The sequence below is a fragment of the Electrona antarctica genome, assembly GCF_951216825.1.
Source record: "Electrona antarctica genome assembly, chromosome: 8".
NCBI classification, from domain to species: domain Eukaryota; kingdom Metazoa; phylum Chordata; class Actinopteri; order Myctophiformes; family Myctophidae; genus Electrona; species Electrona antarctica.
This window is the reverse complement of record NC_136789.1, coordinates 3,908,594-3,931,834: the sequence shown is the minus strand read 5'-3', so window position 1 is coordinate 3,931,834 and position 23,241 is coordinate 3,908,594. Positions and strand designations below refer to the sequence as shown.

At 41.8% G+C, this 23,241-nt stretch overlaps 2 protein-coding genes across 3 annotated transcripts; one reads left to right on the top strand and one right to left on the bottom strand.

Moving 5' to 3' along the window:
- The first annotated feature begins 3,542 nt into the window (after positions 1 to 3,542).
- Positions 3,543 to 7,494, top strand: atf5a (activating transcription factor 5a). The gene is made up of 4 exons (XM_079507405.1): positions 3,543 to 4,104; positions 5,049 to 5,297; positions 5,642 to 6,833; positions 7,125 to 7,494. The coding sequence occupies exons 2-4, from the start codon at positions 5,156 to 5,158 to the stop codon at positions 7,309 to 7,311; spliced, it is 1,521 nt and encodes a 506-aa protein (XP_079363531.1). The 5' UTR covers positions 3,543 to 4,104; positions 5,049 to 5,155; the 3' UTR covers positions 7,312 to 7,494.
- Positions 7,495 to 10,006: 2,512 nt separating this feature from the next.
- On the bottom strand, positions 10,007 to 19,503 carry stk36 (serine/threonine kinase 36 (fused homolog, Drosophila)). Of its 2 annotated transcripts, none has more exons than XM_079508592.1 (20): positions 19,260 to 19,503; positions 18,049 to 18,189; positions 17,128 to 17,205; positions 16,912 to 17,042; positions 16,573 to 16,822; positions 16,283 to 16,376; positions 15,892 to 16,064; positions 15,627 to 15,802; positions 15,416 to 15,521; positions 14,965 to 15,093; positions 14,703 to 14,879; positions 14,502 to 14,593; positions 14,332 to 14,395; positions 12,878 to 12,988; positions 12,696 to 12,770; positions 12,489 to 12,606; positions 12,259 to 12,385; positions 11,939 to 12,119; positions 10,815 to 11,753; positions 10,007 to 10,379 (listed from the first exon to the last, which is right to left on the bottom strand). In XM_079508592.1, the coding sequence occupies exons 1-20, from the start codon at positions 19,341 to 19,343 to the stop codon at positions 10,284 to 10,286; spliced, it is 3,342 nt and encodes a 1,113-aa protein (XP_079364718.1). In that variant the 5' UTR covers positions 19,344 to 19,503; the 3' UTR covers positions 10,007 to 10,283. The 2 variants fall into 2 exon arrangements, with proteins under 2 accessions (XP_079364718.1, XP_079364719.1); XM_079508593.1 differs by having other exon boundaries at positions 12,489 to 12,603.
- Positions 19,504 to 23,241: the final 3,738 nt, after the last annotated feature.

The following is a 23,241-nucleotide window of genomic DNA, read 5'->3' as shown; positions in this document are numbered from 1 at the left end:
ATAGCCCAGTCACAACACACAACGAACCTCAGCAGCCACAACACACATAACCTACTGTTTATCAGTCTTCAATTGAACATTAACATTTGGAATTGATGGCTGTTATGAAGCCCAAAACCTCTAGCTCGAACCAAAAGGAAATAGCAAAGTGATCAAGAGCCACGTATACAATACTGTTCTCTGTTACAACTCACACCTTCAACGGCAGATACAACACACAACATACAAACGTACAAATGATCAGCATTCAATTCCAGAGCCAGAAACAGTTACTGAACATGTTTCATTGCCACCCAGTCATTGGGTCCCAAAATGACAACAGCTTGAATCACACACAAGCAGCAGCAGCAGCAGCAGTAGCAGCAGCAGCAAAGAAGCATACCAATGTAGCTGTTCATGGAGCGGTTAGGCACCGCTCAAAAACAAGGTTCCTACCTTGAGCCATCTTCTACTTGACTTCATTAGTTGTGTAAGTGATGCCAGGGTCAAACTGTGGAACCCATGGCTAGAGATAGAGCCTCCGGCTCTCTCTCTAGTTCATGATGAGCCCTCCATGCGGCATCTCCAGTCATCTCCAATCACCATCCTCCATAGATCTGGCTATCTGGCCAGTACTTTCCTCCCAGTATCAATGGCACCGACCAGCCTCCTTCTCCTGGCTGCCATATTCTCACTCAGCCTTGGATGTTTAGTACTGCAAATAGCATTAAGGTAGGAAGAAAGAAAGTGAGCCACATACTGTACAGTGTGTACACTGTATACCTGTTACAACTCACTAGCAACAGCAGACAGTTATTTGCAGGGTCATATCATCCGATACCGATTCTGATACCAATATATTACATTATTGACAATGAATGGAGAATTTACGTCATATGTGTCTGAGCAAAACAGCTGTCAGTATGTCTGTCGGTATGTTGGATGAAACCCTTGGCCAATAAGGGATCACCATTCTTGGTGATGTAACTAAGGTATGTTTCAAGGTTGGTATAAGGTCAATAATTGATTAGAGCGCACCTCACTTCACACAGGTGTGATTGTTATGTTATATTTATATTGAACTTGAATTTTTGCTGGTGAAAGTAGATGGTAAGCCCCCCTCCCCACTAACAGCTGACGCTCTTAAAGAGACAGAGACAGGCAGACTCTCTGTGAGACATTATTATTGCATCATCAATATCTGTGAAAATAATCAGGATAATTTTGAGACCGATCCGATCCCGATATGGCATTTCTATATGCTACCGATTATATTGTGCATCACTATTAGTTTTCTATCGGATAAATAATACATTTTAGGAAGACAGCTTTGGGGGACTTTGGACATGACTGGACCAGGGTATCCTTGAAATAAATTGAGAGATAGAAATCTAAATGTGCAATTCAGGTTGTAAAACTTTCAAATAAACCATCATTGGTAAACATTTAAGAATGAAGTTTCATACAAGGATTTGGTGCTGTGACACTCAACACAAAACGTTGTCTATATATTTATTTTATAAATGTATATAGGATAATAGGACCCATGCACACAGCGCTTCACCTTTGTTTGTTCATTTCAGTGGCCTCCATATCATTCACAAACGCACACCAAAGGTTAAAGAGCACACTTGAAGCCTGCTCAGGGAGTGCCTACAAATTCACTGTCTACTTTCTAGGGCAGTGGTTTTCAACCATTTTCATGTCAAGGTCCATTATTTATTCTGCATTTAAGCCACGTACCGTTACAAATCAAATGGTTTTGGGTCTCTCAGACCCAAAACCAAAGTTGATAAAAATACCAATTCTTCTACATTACCTAATTGTGTAGACTTCTTGTAAATTAAGTAATGCAGATGTTTAACAATAATTGAACTCTTAAGAGCATAAAATGAAACCAAATGGACACATAAAGAGCGTCAAATCCCGTAATGGTCCATTTGGTTTCATTTTACGCTCTCAAGAGTTAAAGATCTATAAGGGTCCATTTGGTTACCAACTCTCCATCATTTAAGTGTAACTGTGTTAATGTATGCTTTTTATTAATCGCAGTCAAAAATTGTAGTGCAGTATATACTCAAGTAGTAACTTCTAAACTAGTAGGGCAAGCATGCTTCTCAGTAGACAAATATATTGGGTGTGCATAAAGAAATGGCGATGGACCCAATTCAGGCAAAATTATAATACCTAGATATGCAACTCAGCAAGTGAAGTGGAGGAATGACTGGCCAGGATGTAGGAGAAATGCAAAGGAAAATATGGAAGAGAGCAAAAGTGTGCGTGTGTGTGGGAGAGAGAGAGAGAGAGAGAGAGAGAGAGAGAGAGAGAGAGAGAGAGAGAGAGAGAGAGAGCATTGTAAATCCCATGGCAACAGCTACCAGACAACAAGTCTAAAATAGGGGGCAGTGTCTGCTATTACTATAGCAACAGGAGAGAAGCTCATTCAGACAGCTTCAGGATTTGCTGAAAGGAGAACAACAAAGCTTTATTCTTTACATAATTCTCATTAACAACTATTATATTACCATTAAAAAAAGAAATAACCAGCTGTGTTTCACTGAAGAGGCATAGGAAGGGTGCCATGAAAATCATTCTCCAAGTAAACAATTGGATATTAGTCCACAATAAAATAAAATAAATCTAAAAAACTTCCAGTCTATCTACTCAGATGTGACTCAAGGATTAAAAGCAGAGAGGGTAATTCCCATGCCATTGTGAAATGTCAATTTCACAGCTCATTATAATTTCTCAGAGCAGCTGTAATGTTAAATTAACACCCTACATAGTGGCATGTAATAGCAATTGCACGATGGAATAGTAGCATGGAAATCTATCATAAAAGCATGAGTTATTAAATTACTCTGTCTGTGTGGGGCCGGCCTATGTTGAAGAAGAGATAAACTGTCAGTGAAACGTCAAACGTGAAAAAAAGATTAAAAAACGATGGAGCTTGCCTAAAAGTAGCTCTGGACCAGAGCTAGCCCAAAAGTAGCCTCGGAAACCCCAAAAGTGACAAAACGCCTGCGGTTTCCGAGGCTAAGCACCTGTAAACCTTTGATGTGATAATAAATATGATTCTGATTCTTTACCATTAAAACCATTTGAGCCACTCTGGAGATGGATGCCTACAACATTCCACAGATTCAAACTTCCATCTTGTGTGTCACTCCTGTCATGAAAGTCAAGCATCATATACGTAATTACGTATACCGTCCAGTGTCTTGTTCAGTGTGATGTGGTCTACTTTTAATGACATGGTATCATTTTTGTTGGAATGTAAAAAAGTTCGTTCAGATCCATATGCCATGCATGTTCCATTCCATACTACTTGGTGGTTTGTTTTGTTTACGTGGAACATGTGCACTGCACACATGCCGCATGAAGAAAACATGGGGATTTGCCTCGCCTACCATTAACCAATCAAAGTTGCTAGTCCATCCGTTCCAGCCAATGAGAGCGACGCCATCCGTGCAGCCATCCAATGGCTGTCTGCCCGGAACACTGATGCAACTAAGCTGCAACAGCAAAACACAGCGTCCTCTGTACTACTAGAGCGCGGATCGGTGTGCTTCCACGTTGATAGAAAGAATCAAATAGTTCCCTCCTTTTAGAGTTAAACTCTGCTATAATAACACAACCATGTGTGACTTTAAATTCATGCCAGGTTGACAATTGGGTGTTTACATTAAAGCATTATGCTCTCGTGAATCAGGAGCAGACAGACAGTGGATATTACATTTTATTTTAGCAACATACATGTATGCATCGCAGCCGCAGGACATCATAGGAATCATCACCCCACTACTATGGTCTTGTCTATGAAATGTAGGCTGAGCCTTTTGGATGAGTGGGGCGGAGTAATCTCCATCCAGCATGTTGTGTCCCGGTGACGCAGTCGGTTGCTAGGTGTGAGTGAACTGATGCTCTCTCTCTCTCTCTCTGTCTGAAGAGTCTCTCAGTTATCAAGTCGATCACAACAAAGCAACAACACTACTACCTCTGTGCTGTGCCGGATATCCCGTGCATAATATGGCTTTTTAATTTTTTGAAGAAGTTGGACGTGAAAAGAAGTCGTGCTTTGCTTTAGCAACGCACCAAGTTCTCTACATTTTCCGCAAGAATGGAGTAAGTAGAACTCACAACTTGTGACTTTACATAGATTCAGCAAAAAGCACGTATGCTAAAACTTTGCTTTGTGGTGTATGGGCTTTGGTGTTGTTATTGCTTTGTTGCAGATGTGCTCAGTTGGACATGCTTGGTTTGATAGGTGCCTTTTGTGTGATTGTATGGGCATTTAGCCTAATGTTGGTCGTGATAATGGTGCACGTAGTATGCAACTTCGTCAACCAAACAACAATAAACCTGCTAAGATTGAACATTCAAGGGCAGTCTGTATATTCAGTGCTTTGTTTGAATCAAATGTCACCTTGTTGCGCAGCCTTGCGCCTCTATCATAATTATTCATTTGAAAGATTTTAAGTAGGTAATCGAGTCTCGACATGATCTGATTCTGATTAGTCAGATTTAGGCGTTACAGAAAACAAGAAAGTCTGGTTCATCTTGTCAACAGCTGATCCCATGACAACGTCACTAGTCCCACGTGGTTTGAAGGGGTGGAGTGCATTTGCTTTGTGGTTATTTAGCACTACATGGATCATTCATCATTCTCTCTCCCCCACTCTACACATTCTGATGGTTGACTTCCTTGTTTGCGTATTTGTTTGACATTGTATTATTCCATTAGCCTATATGTTTAAAAAAAAAAAGAAGAAAAAAAGACATTCCACTGTTGGACTCTGCAAAGATTTTAAATGTAATGCCTGGAAGTCTTACGTTTTACTTAAAGGAAGGGTTTCTTCATATGGGGCATCTGTGGGGATCACTTCAAGGTGATATCCATTTTTAGATCACTGGCCAAAAGCACTGCACTAGCCACCGAGCCAAGTGAGGCTGAGAAACGTATTGGTCGCACCATGCTGTGATTTACAACCACAGTGAACTTCATACTTCATGTACTCATTTCACATGCTCACATTTTCTAACATCCTCACTCTCTGTTTACCTTCTAGGTTTCATTATGCTTACCCAGCCCTGCTCTCTGTGGCTCATTTGTCAGACCTTGCTTGCTCACATCATATGCTTGGACGTGGACTGAATCAAAAGACCAATAGACAAAATGATGGCAACATCAGTTCCTCTTTGGAAGACAATTCGTGTCTGCCAGGCAGACCCCCTCGCTCTCTCTCACCCACAGGCTAACCACAGCCAATCACAGGGGTGCAGGGGGGAGGTGTCAGAGGAGAGTCAGCACTTAATTGGTGAGTTGCAGAGAATACGCTTTTTTATTTTTCCCCATTTCAGGTGGGCACGGCACTGCAGCACATTCGTTCTCCCCGAACTGTGAGTAATAAACTAGCTATGTCTAACTGATTAATATCGCTCAACTTTTTTGAAAAAAAATATCCTTCGAGCCACCCACTATTTGTCGCTAAGACCGATGCTGCTGTATAACATGAACGACGATACCTGCAATTTTGCATGACTGTGCTTCAGTGAACATTTCTATGACCTTTTTGGTTTGGTTTGGTTGGGGGTTTCTTGATGTTTTGCTTGCCTATGTTAAATTGTTTATTTAGACATTTCTTTCTCTTTTCCTCAATAGGTGATGGTCTCACTGACTGGATGACAGAAGAAGTGGATTTTTCCTCGTACCTCCCAACCCCTCCCTCCCCTCCCTCTCCCGCCAATGCCTCCCTTCCCCCTTCACCCCTACAGAGTGATATCCAGGTGCCCTCTGACTTGGAGGTTATGACCTCTCTACTACAAGAAGAGCTTGCTCAGCTGGAAGACTACTTCCTCTCCGAACCCCTGCCAGAGAAAGGGCTAAAGTTGGGAAAATGTGACAAGGGTCCAATTCCAGCGGGGCCCCAGCCGTTTTGCCAGTTACCGTATGCGGCATACTCTACTTCCAACCAACCGGAATCCAGCCCCCTTCTTGTTACCTTGGCAACCGGGGAACTGGACCTGCTGAGCATTTGTGGTGGGCCCATGGGTCGATCCAAAATTCAGAGACACACGCCATACAATTTTGGTCGCCCAAATGGGTGTGGTCGCAAAAGAGTTCCTGATGGGATGAGGTTGGGTGATGGCTATGAAAGTAATATATGGAGTTCCAAAGGCAATAACTCAGGTACCTCTGCGGTGACCCTTAGTGGTAGTTACAGCTGTGCAGAAGATGAACGGATGGTAGGGAAAGGTTACTGTGTGGGAAGTGCAGTGGAGATTAGATGTGCCGTTGTACCCAAAGACAAGAATTGCTGTTTCAATCAAGAGATGGTAGGTGGTGGAAAGCTTGTTAGTGGTGGATTTGGTTTTGGTGGATCGCTAGATGTCACACATAAGAAAGAGGATCAGTTGATGTATGGTGTGAGGGAAACCAGTGGAAGTGCTGGCATCAGTGAGGCGCTGAGTAATGTCAAAACAAGCATGGAGGTGAGTAAAGCCACCATTCCATGGAAAAGCCAAAGCAGCGATGGCTGTTACCTTCAAACAATACCACAGTCTGAGGCCTATCATAGCTTCTTGGAGAACATCAATGAACAGGTGAAAGCAGAAAGTTTACAGATAGGACATCAAAATGATCTACACTGTAGCTATCTTGATGATCAGGGCACAGAGTGTCTTTTAATGGCTAGGGAGGGTCTTAACTTAGGGTCTCCAAGCCACAGACAGGCATGTGTACTGAAGGAGGACCACTGCTCTGTGAAATACGAATTGGACATCATTCCAGTAGAAGGCGGCGGCGGCGAGCGCAAGCAGAAGAAGCGGGATCAGAACAAAACAGCCGCCCACAGGTATGTTTAGGTCTGTTATGCCTGATTTAATACTGTGTGTTCACTTTTGTTTTCCTTCTTTTTTTTGTAGGGTTAGGGGTTATGCCTGATTTGTACTTAGTTGCGCCGCGCAACTAAGTATAAATCAGGCATAACGCATTGCGGCTTGCGCGCAACTTGCGCAACCAAGTATAACTTGGGCTTTAGCGTTAACGTTAGCTGTCTGAAAAGATGATTAATATGAAAAATAATATGATTGCACTAACAAATAACCTAAATGGTCATTTTTCCTACTGTTTCATGTCAATGTAGGTATCGCCAGCGGAAAAGGGCGGAGCTAGATATCCTAGAGGAACAGCTGCATGGTCTTGAGGGGCGGAACCGGGAGCTTCGGGACAAGGCAGAATCGGTAGAACGCGAGATCCAATATGTGAAAGACCTACTGATTGAAGTTTACAAGGCCCGTAGCCAAAGGCTCAAGCAGGACACCAATGCATGACGCCAAACTTGTGCAAGTAGATTTAAAGTGGACATAACAGGGAAACTGTAAAGATTTTTTTGTTTAGTTGGAATATCCACAGTTGAATGTTTGTGATTTTTTTTGTTATGGTGTGTGGGGTTATTGCATGTTTTGCTAATGTCTTTCCCCCTCCCCTTTTTTACAATCTAAGTCCAAAACCTATTCAATGCTTCCACTACTTTTGCAATATTGAAATCGAACCCATTGAGTCTGCACTGTGATGTAACGTTTTAAATGACAATCATTTTGAATGGATTACAAGTTGAATGGGTCTAACTGAGATCAGCTTAATTTCTAGTGAGCTAATATTTATTATGCAGGTTTAAATTATTTGACGGCCTTACATTGGAGTTGATGTCAGCAATAGAACTGAAAACATATTTGTATTTTCAAAATTTATTTGTAAATATTACCCATTTAAAATAATTGATGCAAACAAATTTATGTTTGACTAGAGGTGAAATCGTTGATTGATTGATTGTTTTGAATGCACATTTTAGAAAAGATTATTTTTCTAGAATTATTTTGACTGTCGCTTGAGAAGGAACTAATATGGTCGTGGTTTTGAATAATTCGAAGCATTATACGTATTTTACCTATATTATGGTGAACAAAATCATCTCATACACAGTAAAAATAACTTTTGAAACTCAAACTTGGCAAGAAATTCAACATTATAATCAAACATTCTATCTATTATCAATACTTTATACTATCAATACGTTATATCTACTATCAATACTTTCTATCTATCAATACTATTGATATTATTATACTACCAACACTTCCTCTGGTGTGTTATGGAAGTCTTTCATTTTAAATAGCCTATTCAATTCTAAATGGGAATCAATGATCATACACTTTGAGGAAAACACACTATTTGGTTTTGCTGCACAAGAACATTTTACTTTACCAAGTAGACAACCATATAGTAGCCTATATGATTTTATAATATTTTTTATGAAACTATCATTTGTAGGCCACCATCAAGTGAATATTAGTATATTTTCTTTCTTTTACTTCTCTATTATTGCTTTATTTATTGTGACAAAAGACAAAAAAAAGTTAAATGAAATATGATGCAAACTGCCATGAATGTGAAAACATCTTTCACCATGCTGTAGACTTTTCTCATTTGAGAATTGCAATACAATCTGTTTTGCAGCTCAGGTTATGTAATGTATCCCCAATCCCCATACTTCTACGTGTGATTATTGATCATTCACACTGGAAGATTGGGCTTGATTATTCCAGTCTTTACATGGTAAAGATTTGACAGAAGGTTTTAGTTATATGCACAGCTATATGAGTAAGTTTCTATAAAGCAGTCAGTCACACACCTGCATGTGCAGCAGCACATCCACAATACATCTGGGTTTCCCTCTCTGTAGAAAATGTAGGATTTTGACTCTTTGATCGCTTGTGTAGGCAATACGTTTTATATGGCTGGTATTCACTAATTTATAACAACTTTGTATGTTGAGAGGAGCTTGGTAGCATTTTCTTTGTAGAAAACTGACTTGAAAATAACTTTTAAAATTCGATTTGCGAAGTGAATTATTTTCTGTCTTATTTTGTTGCAGTTTGTTTTGGTAAACTGGCCACTCCAAGGAAATTGGAAATAACCAAATGCGTGTTTCTGTTTAATTGTTCCCATCTAATATTTAGGGTCATATGGTAATATGAACTTTCATTCATGTTGATTATTATGATCCTTTTTAGCCTATAACTTAATAGGAATTGCGGTTCCCGTAGTAAACTGAGCTTATATTGGAAATCTTTAATGATTATCTAATTTATACAAAATTTAAAGCAAATTAGCCTATTGATTTTATTTTTCATTTACATTTTCGTTGTGTTCATACGTTTTTACAAATAAAGTGATTGTGTCCATCTAAGTTCGGATATCTTGTTTTTTAATAGCTTTATCGGTCAGTGTTAGCGATGATAAACGTGATTATTCATCAACAAACCTTTATTATAAGTAGCTATATTAGCCTACTGTGTGTGCGCAATTGCGCATATGTTTGGAATTGGAATGGAATTACCGTAAAGTCTAGCATTTTGCGTGCGTTTACACCCCCCGTGCCCCCCGCGTTTACAAAACCGAGATTATAGACCCGTCTGATTGACAGAAGTGCATGGAAGCTGTCACTGCGATCCCCTACAGCCGGCATAGGCTCGCATGCAGAAACACACTATTGAACGAACTTGAATTTTTCCGACGATAAGACTAACTCTGTAGGCTACCATAAATAGCTGTATTAGGCCTACATACAATTCTATTAATATTTATTAAATCCACGTCCTTTGTTAAATCTGGCCTAAGCAGGATGCGCCGAATGCCGATGCGGAGTTTCACGGTTCTCCGTATAATTTAGGCCCTGTGTCTAAACACTATCGGGGGAAAATTAACAAGAGGCCCAAGATAGTTTTCTGTTGGTAGAAAGAAATTGATTGGTTTACTCACCGTGCATTCCGCAACAGTATTTATTGTTGCGCAAATAAGGATAAAATCCGTTTAGTTGTAACGATATAAACGGACATATTGCAGTAATGCAGTTTATAAAAACAATTTGAACGAGACAGGCAATGAAAAATCCTTTCTATGGATTCTTGATTAGGCCAATTATTTGTCTTGCTTTTATGGACACAACAATTTTATTTAGAAAAAGAGAACTGGTCCATAACCTGAACAAAGAAATATAGCAATTTAATGTAACAGAACAGATATATTTAGGCCCAAGAAATGGCATGTTTCTTAATGGAAAATGCCTAAATGATTGAACAAAAAATAATTGTGTTCCCATGTATGAAGATTGATTTGGGCAAGCCCTATAAAAGTCAGGTTTACACATCAAACAGAAAAAAAGGGGCAACACCTCCCAAAAGAATACACTTCAGTTCGGGTCTCATCTAGTGACATAATAAATGGTGTCATATCATGACATTTATAGCAGGGCAATGAGCTGTCCATAGTCAGGTAGTAGAGGTGCATGATGTGAGGCCTGGAGGAGTGACTTATGGGCACCAAGGGTCATCAGGACCTTGAAATTAGAGGAAAGAGAAAGAGAGAGATACATTTTTATGTCATACACTGTAAAATCCAGTGTTAATTTAACTCTGAGTGTGTAAATACAAATTTAAGGGGACACTTGCATTTACACTTTAAACGAAAACTGCAGTATTGTTGTATGCCTAAATGAACGAATAACTTAATAGAATACATTTATTCAAATAACAGTCAAAATCAAGTCGACATCATGTAAATGCAGAATGCGTGCATAGAGCTACATTAACAGCGTTAATACAGATATCTCCATAATGAATCTTTAATGAAAACCAGAATTTGCATTAAAACATGCATAACCCATCTTTATTTATAGCTTGTTAAACAAAACAAAAAAGTAAATAAAAACGGAGCCAAGCATAGTTGGAGACATTGAAATACACATACGGTCATGCTTTCCTGTCCTGTTTACCTGTCGTATTGCATCCTCCCTGCTGTACATGCATAGGGTTGCTATAGCCGCTTGTCTCACTGCATGATGGCCATCTGTGCATGCAGCAGTGAGAAGTAGGCTGGGCACGTCTTCTTTCAAAAGCAGGGACACTCCTCCATGGACATTTAGCAGGTTTCCCAGGGCTGAGCAACAATGGCGCCGTGTGAGGACATCATGGTCAGTGATAAGTGGTGTCAACTTGGCTGTGGTCCTATTGGCCTCTTCTATCCACCTACTCTCCATGTCGTCTCCATCTGTTCCTTGCTTCAGCATTGAAGACAAAACTCTCCCTGCACCAATGTATGTGGGCACATTTTTACCGTTGTCATTCCTTTTGCCCTTTCGATTCGCCCTTCCCGGTTTAAAGCCCACCTGCCCGATCAATCCCAACCAGTTCCCAACAGCCCTGCAGGCCATCCGGCGGACAGGGACACAAGGATCTTGAAGAAGATCTATCATGGCTTTGAACATTTCAGGCTGCAGGGTGGGTGGTGTGTCCTTCACTGTGGTGGGCATGAATGGATTTATGTTTCCTAGCAGGCTGCAGGTGGCCGCCCGAATCCGTTCACGAGGATGAGACAGGGTCTGCTGCAGCCCTGTGGATTCCAGGTGCACCTGAAGGCTGGCAGGCCTTGGGGAGCAGCGGGCAACTTGGGACAACAGGTTTAGAAGCTCCACAGCAGAGTCCCACAGCACATCTGCCTCCAGCAAGGCAGAGAGCAGAGAGCTCGCTGTTCTCGATGGTGGGACCTGCCCTCTGGAGGCAATCACCTGGTTCGCCATGGGTGGAGAAAAGAAGCCACAGGCCCCGGCAGCTGCACTGAGACGGGGAACAGAGCGGCCAGGGTCACACAGGAGCAGGCGGCCCATTAGTCGAAGAGGCAGCTCTAGCAGGGCAACAGGAAATGTTTGGATCACCTGCCCATGCACAAAAGACAACACACCCAGTCAAGTTATCAAAGATCAAACAGCAGACAGAAAAACAACAACACTCTCTCTGTGGCACGAGACAGTGACAATTACTATGGCCCTGATGTGTGGCTGTTGAAATAGTTATCATCTGTTGCGTCACAGTGTTCCCTAAACCAGAATGAAATATTAACCTGCAGTAGGCCTGTAACAATGCCACAGCTATCATACGACTGGAGAATCCTGGCCATGGTCTTCGAAGGCAGATCCAGGGCAAATGGAAAACACAGCAAGTGGCAGCCCAGCACTGTAAAGCTGCTGGGGCTCAAATCCTCCCAAAGTGTACCAGGAGTCCCTTTAGACAACTTACGAATCCTGCAAGGTACAAGAGGGGTTATTCTTAGCATTGTACAGACATGGTTACCGTTCTGCTTTAGGGCTGGTGGCCCAGATGAATATGTAGGCTAGGTGAGAGAGAGTACCAAAAGAAAGGGAAAAAAACGTCAACACTAACCAATCAGCGTCAAGCAAATGGCTAAGGGTGTACGTGCACTTTGATGCACTCTCTGAAAACAGAGGGACACAGGACTGGGGATCCTTGGTAAAGACAAACAGCATGGCAGACAGGAAGACATATAGTCCTGATGAAAAATGAGAACGGATGAAAGTAATGTCAAATCATGTGAAATCATTAACATACAGTAGTTGCTTTCAATCAAATAGACTCCATATATTATGATTTACCGTTTGCTGAACAGAACTCAGTGTTGAATGAGGTTTCTTCTAGTGAAGAACCAATTCTACACCACATGTTGAACAGAGTTTCTGAATCTATAGATGCAGAGAGTGGGCCATTTTCCTGCTGATGTAAGAGAAGTGGACGAGACTTTAGAGGTTTTTAAAATCGACTTTATAGTTATGGTTGTTAGCAGTTCTGCCTTACTGTCTGACCTCTGAGAGGGCATGCAGAAACAAAGACAGGAGGCCATCACACTGTCCCCATCCTGGAGGTAATGAAAGTTGGGGCTGAGGGGGGTGAAACAGACAGACTTGCATTACTTGAACGTTTATACTTATTGTTAAACATACTGCACATTGTTAAACATACTGCACAGTATTAACATATTGGTTACCGTATGTGAGTCACAGAGAACGTCCTGCACCAGGGCAATTAGATTATCCATGGCAACATCCACAGACACACCATGTTGGGTAAACATGGACAAAACCGAGGCGGCCAGAGGCTATATGGGGGATAGCAAACACACAGTATGAACACCTCATAATTCACCTACATATGCAGTTATGCACCATTGGAAGCAATTAAGTCATTAATGCCAATGTCACATGCCACTCTCATTGTTCAAGGCTGGTTGGTAAGCCGAATTTGGGACCGCCTATGATTGGCAGAGGCTAGCTGTTACAAGACTCAGATCAGGTCTGATGTCCCCTTTGGGGTAATCTCACTCCACTCTGGTGAAACGTAATTTGAAACATTGAATAGAATGAATGGGGCGTGGCTAAACTGTGATTGAGTGGTTACAGGAACTATATGTTTTTCTGACTAGGTGCAAACTAAAACTATCTATCAGCAAAACTGGAAGAGAAATGTGGCACAATGTAATAGCTCATGCCCTTGCTGTCAGCAGCCCCAACCCCTTCTATCCAATTCAACATTCCCCATGCTTTCTCTGTGAGAAGGAAAGCCTGGGATCCAAAGTTACTTTGTTCTTTTTTTTACCCCTTTTTCTTCTCAATTTAGTAATTAAGTCAATCAATTCCTCCCCATTCCTCTGTGTTGTCACTGTTCAACTGTTGTATCCTACTGACTCACCGGGAGGACATGGAGCCTTCATTCTACTCCTCCCGCCCAACACTCCCTGACAGGTGTCGTCCCAGCCCGTATGAATACATGCACGGCTTCCCTCCTCTGAACACAGGCCAATTGTGTTCATATATGCTCGACAAAGTCGGATCTACCACAGTGGATTCGAACCCAACTTCTGCGGTGGTGGGGTTTTTTCTTTGAATTATAAACTTCTGATTTCTAATGTACAAGTTTAAAAACCACCATAATAAACTGAGCCGGCCAAGGGAAGAGGAAGACAATTCAATGCATTTTGATATTGAACCACACTCCTGTCCCCACAGACATCTGATATTGAACCACACTCCTGTCCCCACACAGACATCTGCCAGGGTATCATATTGATATTGAACCACACTCCTGTCCCCACACAGACATCTGATATTGAACCACACTCCTGTCCCCACACAGACATCTGAACCACACTCCTGTCCCCACACAGACATCTGAACCACACTCCTGTCCCCACACAGACATCTGATATTGAACCACACTCCTGTCCCCACACAGACATCTGATATTGAACCACACTCCTGTCCCCACACAGACATCTGATATTAAACCACACTCCTGTCCCCACACAGACATCTGATATTGAACCACACTCCTGTCCCCACACAGACATCTGCCAGGGTATCATATTTCAGTAACACTTAAATGTCAGGGTACTAAATACCCCTACCACAGTTCTATAGCTGGCTGTAACAAGTGGGTACTTACTAACAAAGGGTTGGGCTTTGGTCGATTGAGAATTTTGATAAAGGGCTTGTTGAAGTCTTCCAATCTACAGTAACAGAAGAGTTTGTAAGCAATATCAATATTTTTAAATTAATATTTCATAAAAGCAAAGAATTACAAGATTAGATGAAGCATGGAGAGAAAATCCAGACCTTTTCTCTGTTTCTACCCAATCACAATGCCTCTCCCAGTAGGTCAAGAGAACTACCATCATTTCTCCCAGCGCTGTAACACTCCAGGGTTGCTGAGCGGGCAAAAGAGGACAAAGCAACAAGGTTATCAGCACTGTGTTGCTTACTATGAATTCAACCAGCAATCCAAAAAGAAATGTTTCCATTCCCATGAGTAGTAACCTCAACAAACACTGGGTTTTCAACAGCAATGTAGACCAAATCAAAAAGGAGCTGGGGCAGTCCAACTTCACAGCCAATAAGATAAGAGCTCTCAGCATCAGCGGTCAGGATCAAGTTGCGTAAGATCTTCAGGGGTTGATGAATCTGTGATGCTCCCTCCAGAACTCCATCTATCAGCTGATCACAAAGAAATAAATTATATTGCTGGCATAATGAAAGGTAAAATAAATACAAAAGCTGAATTGAACTTAAACATCAGTACCTGGTATTTAACTGTATTGAACTTGTTTTTCAATAGAGGAATAATGATTTGCAGGTTTGGCGTTTCAGACTGATGACTTGGGTCTGTATCTTTGACCAACTTTTCCCACTCCAATTCACTGTCAATATCCTGACACAAGAATAAGTGGTTACATGCATTTATGTAGTACTTAGCACATCACTACACACACAACTTAATCATCAATATTTGTTTTTTAACATTATTATTATTTTAAGATGACACAGACATTGTTTTGGGCTAAATTATTTTTATTGATTGATAGTTAGGAACCAAATGGACCATTGCGGCTACATTTGGTTGTATTTGTACACACGTTTGAGTTGAATTTCGGCCATGGCCTAATGCGTGTCAAACTGAGGGTCCTTGAAATTAAAAAGGTTGAGATAAACGTTTCTACATAATATTGTTTATTATGACAGAAGACGCTGACCTTTCTGTGCGTGGTAGTTAGGCCGTCCTCCATGCACCTTCTCAACAGCTGAGGTCCGACCTCCACAGAGGGGAACTCCCGCTCATAGTCTGTGCTGATCTGACCCCTGCGTGGAATCACAAACACAACCCTGTGCTGTGAGGTGATTGCATTTTGATTTATATTCTGTTTAATAGTGATGGAGGTGCCATATACTGAATATATAAAGTACTTTTCTTGTGATGTCTCATTGGCTTTATTCTTTGACTTCAGGCCCAGGCTGGCTGGTATCTGGACTGTATTCTCATCCAACTGACTTGAAGTACTGGTAGGTGCGATGTTGTTGGTAAGAGGTTTGCTGGCTGCAGAAGATATTCTTGCTGGCACTGAAGTGGCTCTTGCGTCTGTCTAGATGGTATAAACAGAACCGTTTACAGCTTTCTATGTGGTTGAAGTTGCATGTAAGATAAACATAAAGGTGACTCTTTCACTCTCACATGTAACTGTTTGCTTTTTTTAACGTTGTCCCTCTGTTCTCTGGCCTTGCGAAGTAACCTGCTCTCTCCAGAGAGTGGTGCTGTCTTTTCAGCTACTTGCTGGAGCTTGAGTGCTTGCATGTCTGGGCTGGGTGTGACTGTGAGTGGGCTGAACGCACTGCAGTCCGACAGAACTGCCCCACATCATCGTGGGGGTAAGGAACAAGCACACTTTTAAAGTGAAGGGCAGTCATAACAATTGTATGAATATTGTTGTGTATTGTATAGGCCTACTGTCTATTTATGAATCTATGCTCCATACTATGTGAATATGGTCACTAGTTAAAAAATAAACCAAATGAAATTAACTACTGTACACCAAAATTGATACTATAACTCTATGTAGCCTCACCTAGAACTCCATCAACAACAAACGGATGATGCAGTAGTTCTGGCCAGGATAACCTCTTCTGGGGGTCTTTGGTCAGTAGGCCTTTCAGGAAACTCTACAAAAGCAAATAAAGAAAAATAAACAAAAAAAACAAACAAACAGTTTGTTTGTGTACAAGAATAACAAAACCTTTTTAATTACCATATTCTTCTCTCAGTTACATATTTTGTGCAGCAGATACAAAGGAAAACAGGCTGTGGTACTGCTTAACTATACATTAAACAGTATAGACAGTGTGTATCTATACATACCATGCAATTCTGGCTCATAGTGTCTGGCCATTTGACTGCATCTCTCACAATAAGCTGCACAAGGTGGAAGATGGAGTTGGTGTAGAACGGAGGCGCCCCCGTGTGGAGCTCATAGAGAATGCAGCCCAGAGACCACAGGTCAGCAGTATGGTCATATGGCTTCTCCCCCACCAGCTCAGGAGACATGTACAGTGGTGTTCCCTTGATAGATGTCAGGACCAATGTGGAGACACTCATGGCTCTAGCAAAACTAAAGGATCATACAGTATGTTTATAAAAAAAATTGATAATCATTTATTGCTGATTTTTTTCAATAATGTGTTGCCCATTTTAACTCACCCAAAATCACACAGTTTCACCACACCACCTTTTCCCAAAAGAATGTTTTGTGGTTTCATGTCACGATGAAGAATTCTATGTGAATGTAAATAATACAGAGCTGAGACCAGCTGGCAGGCAATCTCATGTACCTTGGAAGAGGAGAACAATTAGCATAATTTAAAACAAAAGAAAACACTTCAAATAATGGTTTTGGCTAATCATGTAAATTATTACTTGATTTTCTGGTAGGTTTCCATCATCCTCAAGAATATGGAACAAGTCCCCTTCTGCATATTCAGTTACAACCACAACCTATTAGCAACAAATAAACATACAGGATAGTGATCAGTGTTGTATTATCACCTATCTATAAATGCACCACGTCTCTGTACGTCTGTATGTACGCGTGTACAGCTGTAATGCACGTAACTCGAGAACCATTCACCCCACACACGCGCTCCACACCCCCACAGGGAGTGCAGTGCCCGGTGTCGAGTCGGTCGGACCCACGGTTGTCCAGAACCACCACAAAAGGCCTCTGCCCATGCAGGCTCTGGACAGGGCCCCTGCCCATGCTCCATATGGACCTGGGAATGGACCTGGCCTGTTCTGGCATCACAACACTCCATATTTGGGCATGCCTGACACAGAACTCCATATAGGAATAAAGAGACACAGGGAGACAGATACAGAAATCTCCATATATGGGCATAAAAGGGACACAGACAGATGGGTGGAACGGGTACTCTGACACGGGTACAACGGGTATTGCATAGCCGGGTGGGGCATGCCCGGGCTCTGGACAGGGCCCAAATTAGCCAATTGATCACACCTGATCACCCCTAGGCCCTGGCCTGTTCTGATATGCCAGTGATTTTCTGACATCTGCATAGACTCCATATTTGGGCCTGCCTGACAAAGAACTCAATATATATACGGTATTATGCGCATAAAATGGACACAGACATAATAATTGGGTGGGACATGCATTTCCAACTTGCATCATTCCAAGTAGGCCAGTGCCCAACGGGCACCGCTCTAGTGCATATACGTTTTTGGGATGGTTTTATGGAATCTAAATTAAACTAAAAATAAAAGTAACTGACAACAAATAAACAGAAAAAACAGAGGGAACATTACGATAGATAAACATACCTCTCTTTCAGTCTCAAAGCTGTCAAACATTTGCACAATATTAGGATGCTTAAGTCCCCTCATTATTTCAATCTCCCTCTTCAGATTGTGGAGCTCCTTATCAGTGCGTCCCACCATTGGAATAAACTTCAGGGCCACCACCTTATAGAGATAGATGGATAACTGTAAATAATGTTACTTTTTAACAATACTTACCAGACCAACTCCAAGAAAGTCGATCACAGTTACTGAACAATATCATTTTCAGTTAGGCTGTTGACCAATATTCACGATTGTGAAAATAAACAAATGCTTAGGCTACCCCCCCGCTTATACTACATCATTAATGACAAATCCATATTATGGCGATCAATGGTCAATGAAGAAGTGACCAAATTGCTCCCGATGTGCTGGTTGGGACCTTGCATGGCTTCTGCCGCAATCGGTGTATGAATGTGTGTGTGAATGGGTGAATGTAATGCACAATCTATGTAAAGCGCCTTGGATAAAGGCGCTATATAAATGCACCATTTACCATTTACCAAGTAGGCCTGTTCTATAAGGTTGTGGATTGACCTATGATTATAGGACAGGCCTACTTCTAGGGATATATCCAAATAATTACATATTTGTATGACTCATACGAATATGATACTCATACGAACAGATATTTTTATACTAGCCTACTCTACGAGTATAGTACTACAAATATTATCTATGTTTTATTAGCAAAAATAATTGTTGTGAACAAACTAGTGGTGCGTTAACTAGCTCTAGACTAGAATGTGATATTACATAAATTTCATGTAGGCTATAATACACCTCTACTGCCCAGTCTTCTCCCGCAAATGAAGTGCCCTAGGTGCCCACATGCATCTCCCTAGGCCTAGTGCGAGTGTCCACTAGTCCTGTCGTCCTGTTCTCTGGTGCCCACTCTTCTCCCCCCGAAGTGCCCACATTTCAACTAGTGCCGAGTCTTCAAGGTGCCCACACTGCCCAGTTTCCCTACTAAGAATGTTTTGGTGACTCCAATTCGCAGCAATTAAATTATTGGGTGAGTATGGATAGTTTGGCTACACAGGACAGCCTGGACAGGAGGACCACAATGGAAACAATCCCCTTTGTGTTGTGCTTTTAACAATCATTGTATCATTGGAATACAGAATAAATGTACTGTAATAACTAATAAGACATGTATAATTGGAGACTAACTAACTATAGTAACTACTTACCTGACCAGTAAACCTTTTCCTTCCCTTGTAAACGCGTCCATACGAACCTTCTCCTACCAGTTCCAAAACGTGATAGGAATTCATATTTGACAACCCAATGAACAAACTAATGTTGTTCTAGCCTACTCCCCGGGTTTGTTAGAAAGTGTTTTTTGTTTTGTTTTCAATACTTCTAGACTTATAAACTGGACTGTCTGCAACTCTCAATGTAGCCTACTACGTGGTTTTGATGTTATCAAGTCCGTAACAGACACTTTCCAAAGTACTGACAAAACAACAAAACAACGACCGCGGTGAAGTTGGTTTCAAGTTAGGGAGCAGAATTATCTGCCAATTTACAATAGTATCAAAAATACTTGCAAACGAGATCCTAATTACTCAGACGTCAGATTATTATTATTATTTAGATACATGCCATACTATAACTTATCAAGAAAATATAAATGTCCGTATTTTATTCCCCTTAATGTAAAACTATAGGCTGGCTTTTCTATGGACAGCGAGTATTCACGGGTCCTTTAGCCTAGCAACCACGTTTGCGTTCCTAGCAACGGAGGACACTACAAAACATTTCCGTTTAATTAACATTCAATAAATTCTGTCCAACGCTTACTTACATCGTTCGATATAGTATGTTGTTATTGTGTTGTTAATGTATTGTATTGTGTTGTTAATGTTACGGTTTTAGGGCTACTTCGATAAAACAAAACTATTTAGTGCCCATTCTGCGCAACACCTACTGTGTCCGCAAGATGTCAGTCCTGCTTCATTGAGAAATATGGTAGTCTACCATTCGTGATGTATCCACACGCCAGCATTGCCCAGCAGTTTTTGATTGATTGATTGATTGATTGATTGAAGTATTTATTAACAGTTTGCCGAATTACAGTACATTTCAAGCACAACTCAATACAAAAACTGTTAACTGTGGACGACACCATACAATAGGGTCCACCATTTTCAATTCATCCGAACATTTAGAGAGTACACTTCTATATAACCAAGAACAGGAAATCATCATAAAAGGAGGTAAACTGGGCAAAAACATGAACAGTGAGGGGAAGAGGGGTGGGGGATTCAGATTTTATGGGGGGCCAGTTTCGAATTGTGCCCTTGTGAGCTAAATTAATTTAGTCCCTTGTTTGTGCCGAATCTGGGTTGCACATGGTTTGTTGACATTAAGGAAGTATTTAGACATGGTGGTGTAGCGAATCTTGTGGACCAGACCCATTGCAAGATGCTGTACTCTGTCGTCAACCCTAAGCCATTCCAGCTTGTCAAAACGAGCAGGGGTGAGGTGGGTTAGGGGAGTGAGGCCAAGTAGTAGCCTGACCAGTTTGTTTTGGGAAGTCTGGAGCCTTGTTTTAAGGGCCTTTGAGGTGCTGTGGTACCAAGAAGTGCATGCAACATGTAGTTCAGCAACAGGCAGTTCATGATTCTTTGAGGAAAAGTATATAAGTGTGTGTGTGTGTGTGTGTGTGTGTGTGTGTGTGTGTGTGTGTGTGTGTGTGTGTGTGTGTGAAATTGTACTTGTATGTTTCCCTACTTAATTGCTTTCCACGTATAGACTATGTAGCTACTAACCACAAAGCAGTGGTGTAGACAGGTGAGGTGACAGATGACTATTAGAATGTTGTAGGATCTATCTGCAAGTGCTTAAGTTGTGTCTGTGTTCAAATCCCCAAGGCTTGCACTGATATGCACTGCAATGTTTTATTGCCTTCAACTGCATTATATTAGGCTAAATATTTATGAAAGCCTTCTTACTTTCATAAATGTTATATTCCATATATATTAAAAAAATCACACCTGTGTGAAGTGAGGGGCGCTCTTATCATCATACATCATCTCATTGTGTTTACACAAACACTCAAAATTGTCCATTCATTGTCAATGGCATTTAATGCTTGTGTTAGGACAAAGTTTGTGTTTACACACACTACACACACTAAAAGCTGGACATAAAACTAGCAGTCTTACTCTTAATGCAGATCTTCGCCAGGCCTGCTCGCATAACTGCTGTGGGCTGTGTCAGTCACAGTCATGGATGGGGTACAGCCATAGAGTTATGGGTGCAGCCACCAGGACACAAAGAAGCTGCGGGGGAAATAGTTTATACGACAGATGGGAAGCGTTTAACATTTGTGGCACCCCCAGTGAAAGCGCTTTTGGTGGTGTGCTGTATGCAACATGCTATTTCAATTCGGGGATGATTGGATTTTGGCAAAACAATATGGACTATGAAAACCATCAATCATTGTTACATGATGCTCTACCTAATGTGGTGAAAAAACAAAATCATATTTCTGTAACAATGATTTGTAGCATTTTTGGTGGTCAGTTCATCATTTGTTCCATTTTCTTTTCAAAAAGGAGTAGCTTAGTACCAAAAAGTGTGTTTTGAAAATTGTGGAAAATCTTGTCAGGCGGTATTTGGCAGGGACTATGGGGAGTTGTGTCATAATCCAAGGGACCCAGGGAAAAATGATTGTATGACTTACAGTTCAAGAGTTATAATGTTATCCTGTTATAGCGCCACCATAAGGCTGATTGAAAATTTGGGGTGCAGGTTCTTCCTCAGCCTTGTGACTCGTGTGCACAAAGTTTAACGTTGATCTGTCTAGCGCGAGGAGGAGATTAGCTGGTCAATCAGTCACAGCTGCGACCGGGATTTCCATAGATATTAAAATATATAGATGCAGTTCGTTGGATGCAGTTCGTTGTCTCCAACGGGAGGATGAAGGCATGACTACTGGCCAAGTGACTACTGGCCAATCACAGCATGTCTTTTCCGAGACATTGCCAAAGCAAGTGCAGCTGGGAAAGAGGGAGTCGCGCCTCTGATTGGCCTACCGAACTTGGCAAGCTTCTGCTTTGCTTCTGCTTTGCTTCCACTATGCTTCGCAAGGAATCTCAGGAAAGCTTGCCTCCATGTTGCCTTCCCGCAAGAGACAAACGTCCCAGAGCCAAAGAAGGCGTCTACCATTTTATGTCTATGGGGATTTCCCATTTGGGTGACAACAGACTGCTGGGCAAGCGCTGGCACTTTGGCATGGGGGGTCAGATCAACATGGAATTCATTCTGTACTGGCCATATGATGGTCAGATCAACATGGAATGTCAGAACAGGAGGGACGGGTGGGGAAGGACCTGTTCTGATATATATGGAGATCTAAGGGTTTGAGGTTTGATGCCAGATATAGAGTTGGCGCTGGCCAGCTCCATATATGCAGATCTAGGTGATGATCCAGTCTTCTCCATGTATGGCTATCCAGGGTTTGATGAGGTCAGTGTCGTGATATTCATATATGGCCATATATGGAGCGTGTCACGAGGCATGATGGACTGACGGCCATATATGGTGGCGTGACGTGTCACGAGGCGTGATGGACTGACGGCCATATATGGTGGCGTGACGGATCGACGAACGGACTGACATAGCCCCGCCCCGCCCCCCGCTCTTCATTTCAATAGAATTTGCTCAGTGGCGTTTGAAGCACCTGGAAGACTGCCGGAATGACCATTATAACTCATTGGCTCGAGCGAGCAGAAGTTGAGAGTGGACTCAAATTTGAGGTCAGGGTTGACGCACGTTAGATTACGCACATGACATCACGGAATGAACATGTAGTGTTCAGTTCCAGTTTGGCCAGTTGGGTAGTGGCAGCTTCAACGTTGGACAGCCGTTCTGGGGTCTTGGATTTCCCTTTAATGCAGTCCGCTCATGAGAGGCAGTTCCACGTGCATCACAGAAGGGGGCGTCGCCAATTGTGTGTAATTTGGGAAGGAAAAGCCCCTTTGCGTAACAGACAGACAAACAGACACAGAGACGGACAGGGGCAAAAACACAATCCTCGCCTTCTGGCCATTCCAGATATGGCGAAAATATTACATTTATTTATCTGTACACAGTAGAACGGCAATAAAAAAGTGTGAGACTGAGCGTAAAGTGAGACAGAGTTGACTGTTCACTATTTATAGA

Bases quoted from the DNA above. Each gene is read 5' to 3' on its own strand.
- atf5a (XM_079507405.1), top strand. From the start codon at position 5,156: ATGATGGCAACATCAGTTCCTCTTTGGAAGACAATTCGTGTCTGCCAG. The intron at 5,298-5,641 runs GTGAGTTGCAGA...TTTCCTCAATAG, and splicing joins GGAGAGTCAGCACTTAATTG to GTGATGGTCTCACTGACTGG. The intron at 6,834-7,124 runs GTATGTTTAGGT...ATGTCAATGTAG, and splicing joins AACAAAACAGCCGCCCACAG to GTATCGCCAGCGGAAAAGGG.
- stk36 (XM_079508592.1), bottom strand. From the start codon at position 19,343: ATGAATTCCTATCACGTTTTGGAACTGGTAGGAGAAGGTTCGTATGGA. The intron at 12,989-14,331 runs GTAAGTACCCAC...TCCCCCATATAG, and splicing joins CAAAGCCCAACCCTTTGTTA to CCTCTGGCCGCCTCGGTTTT. The intron at 10,380-10,814 runs GTAAACAGGACA...TCTAATTTCAAG, and splicing joins GGGAGGATGCAATACGACAG to GTCCTGATGACCCTTGGTGC.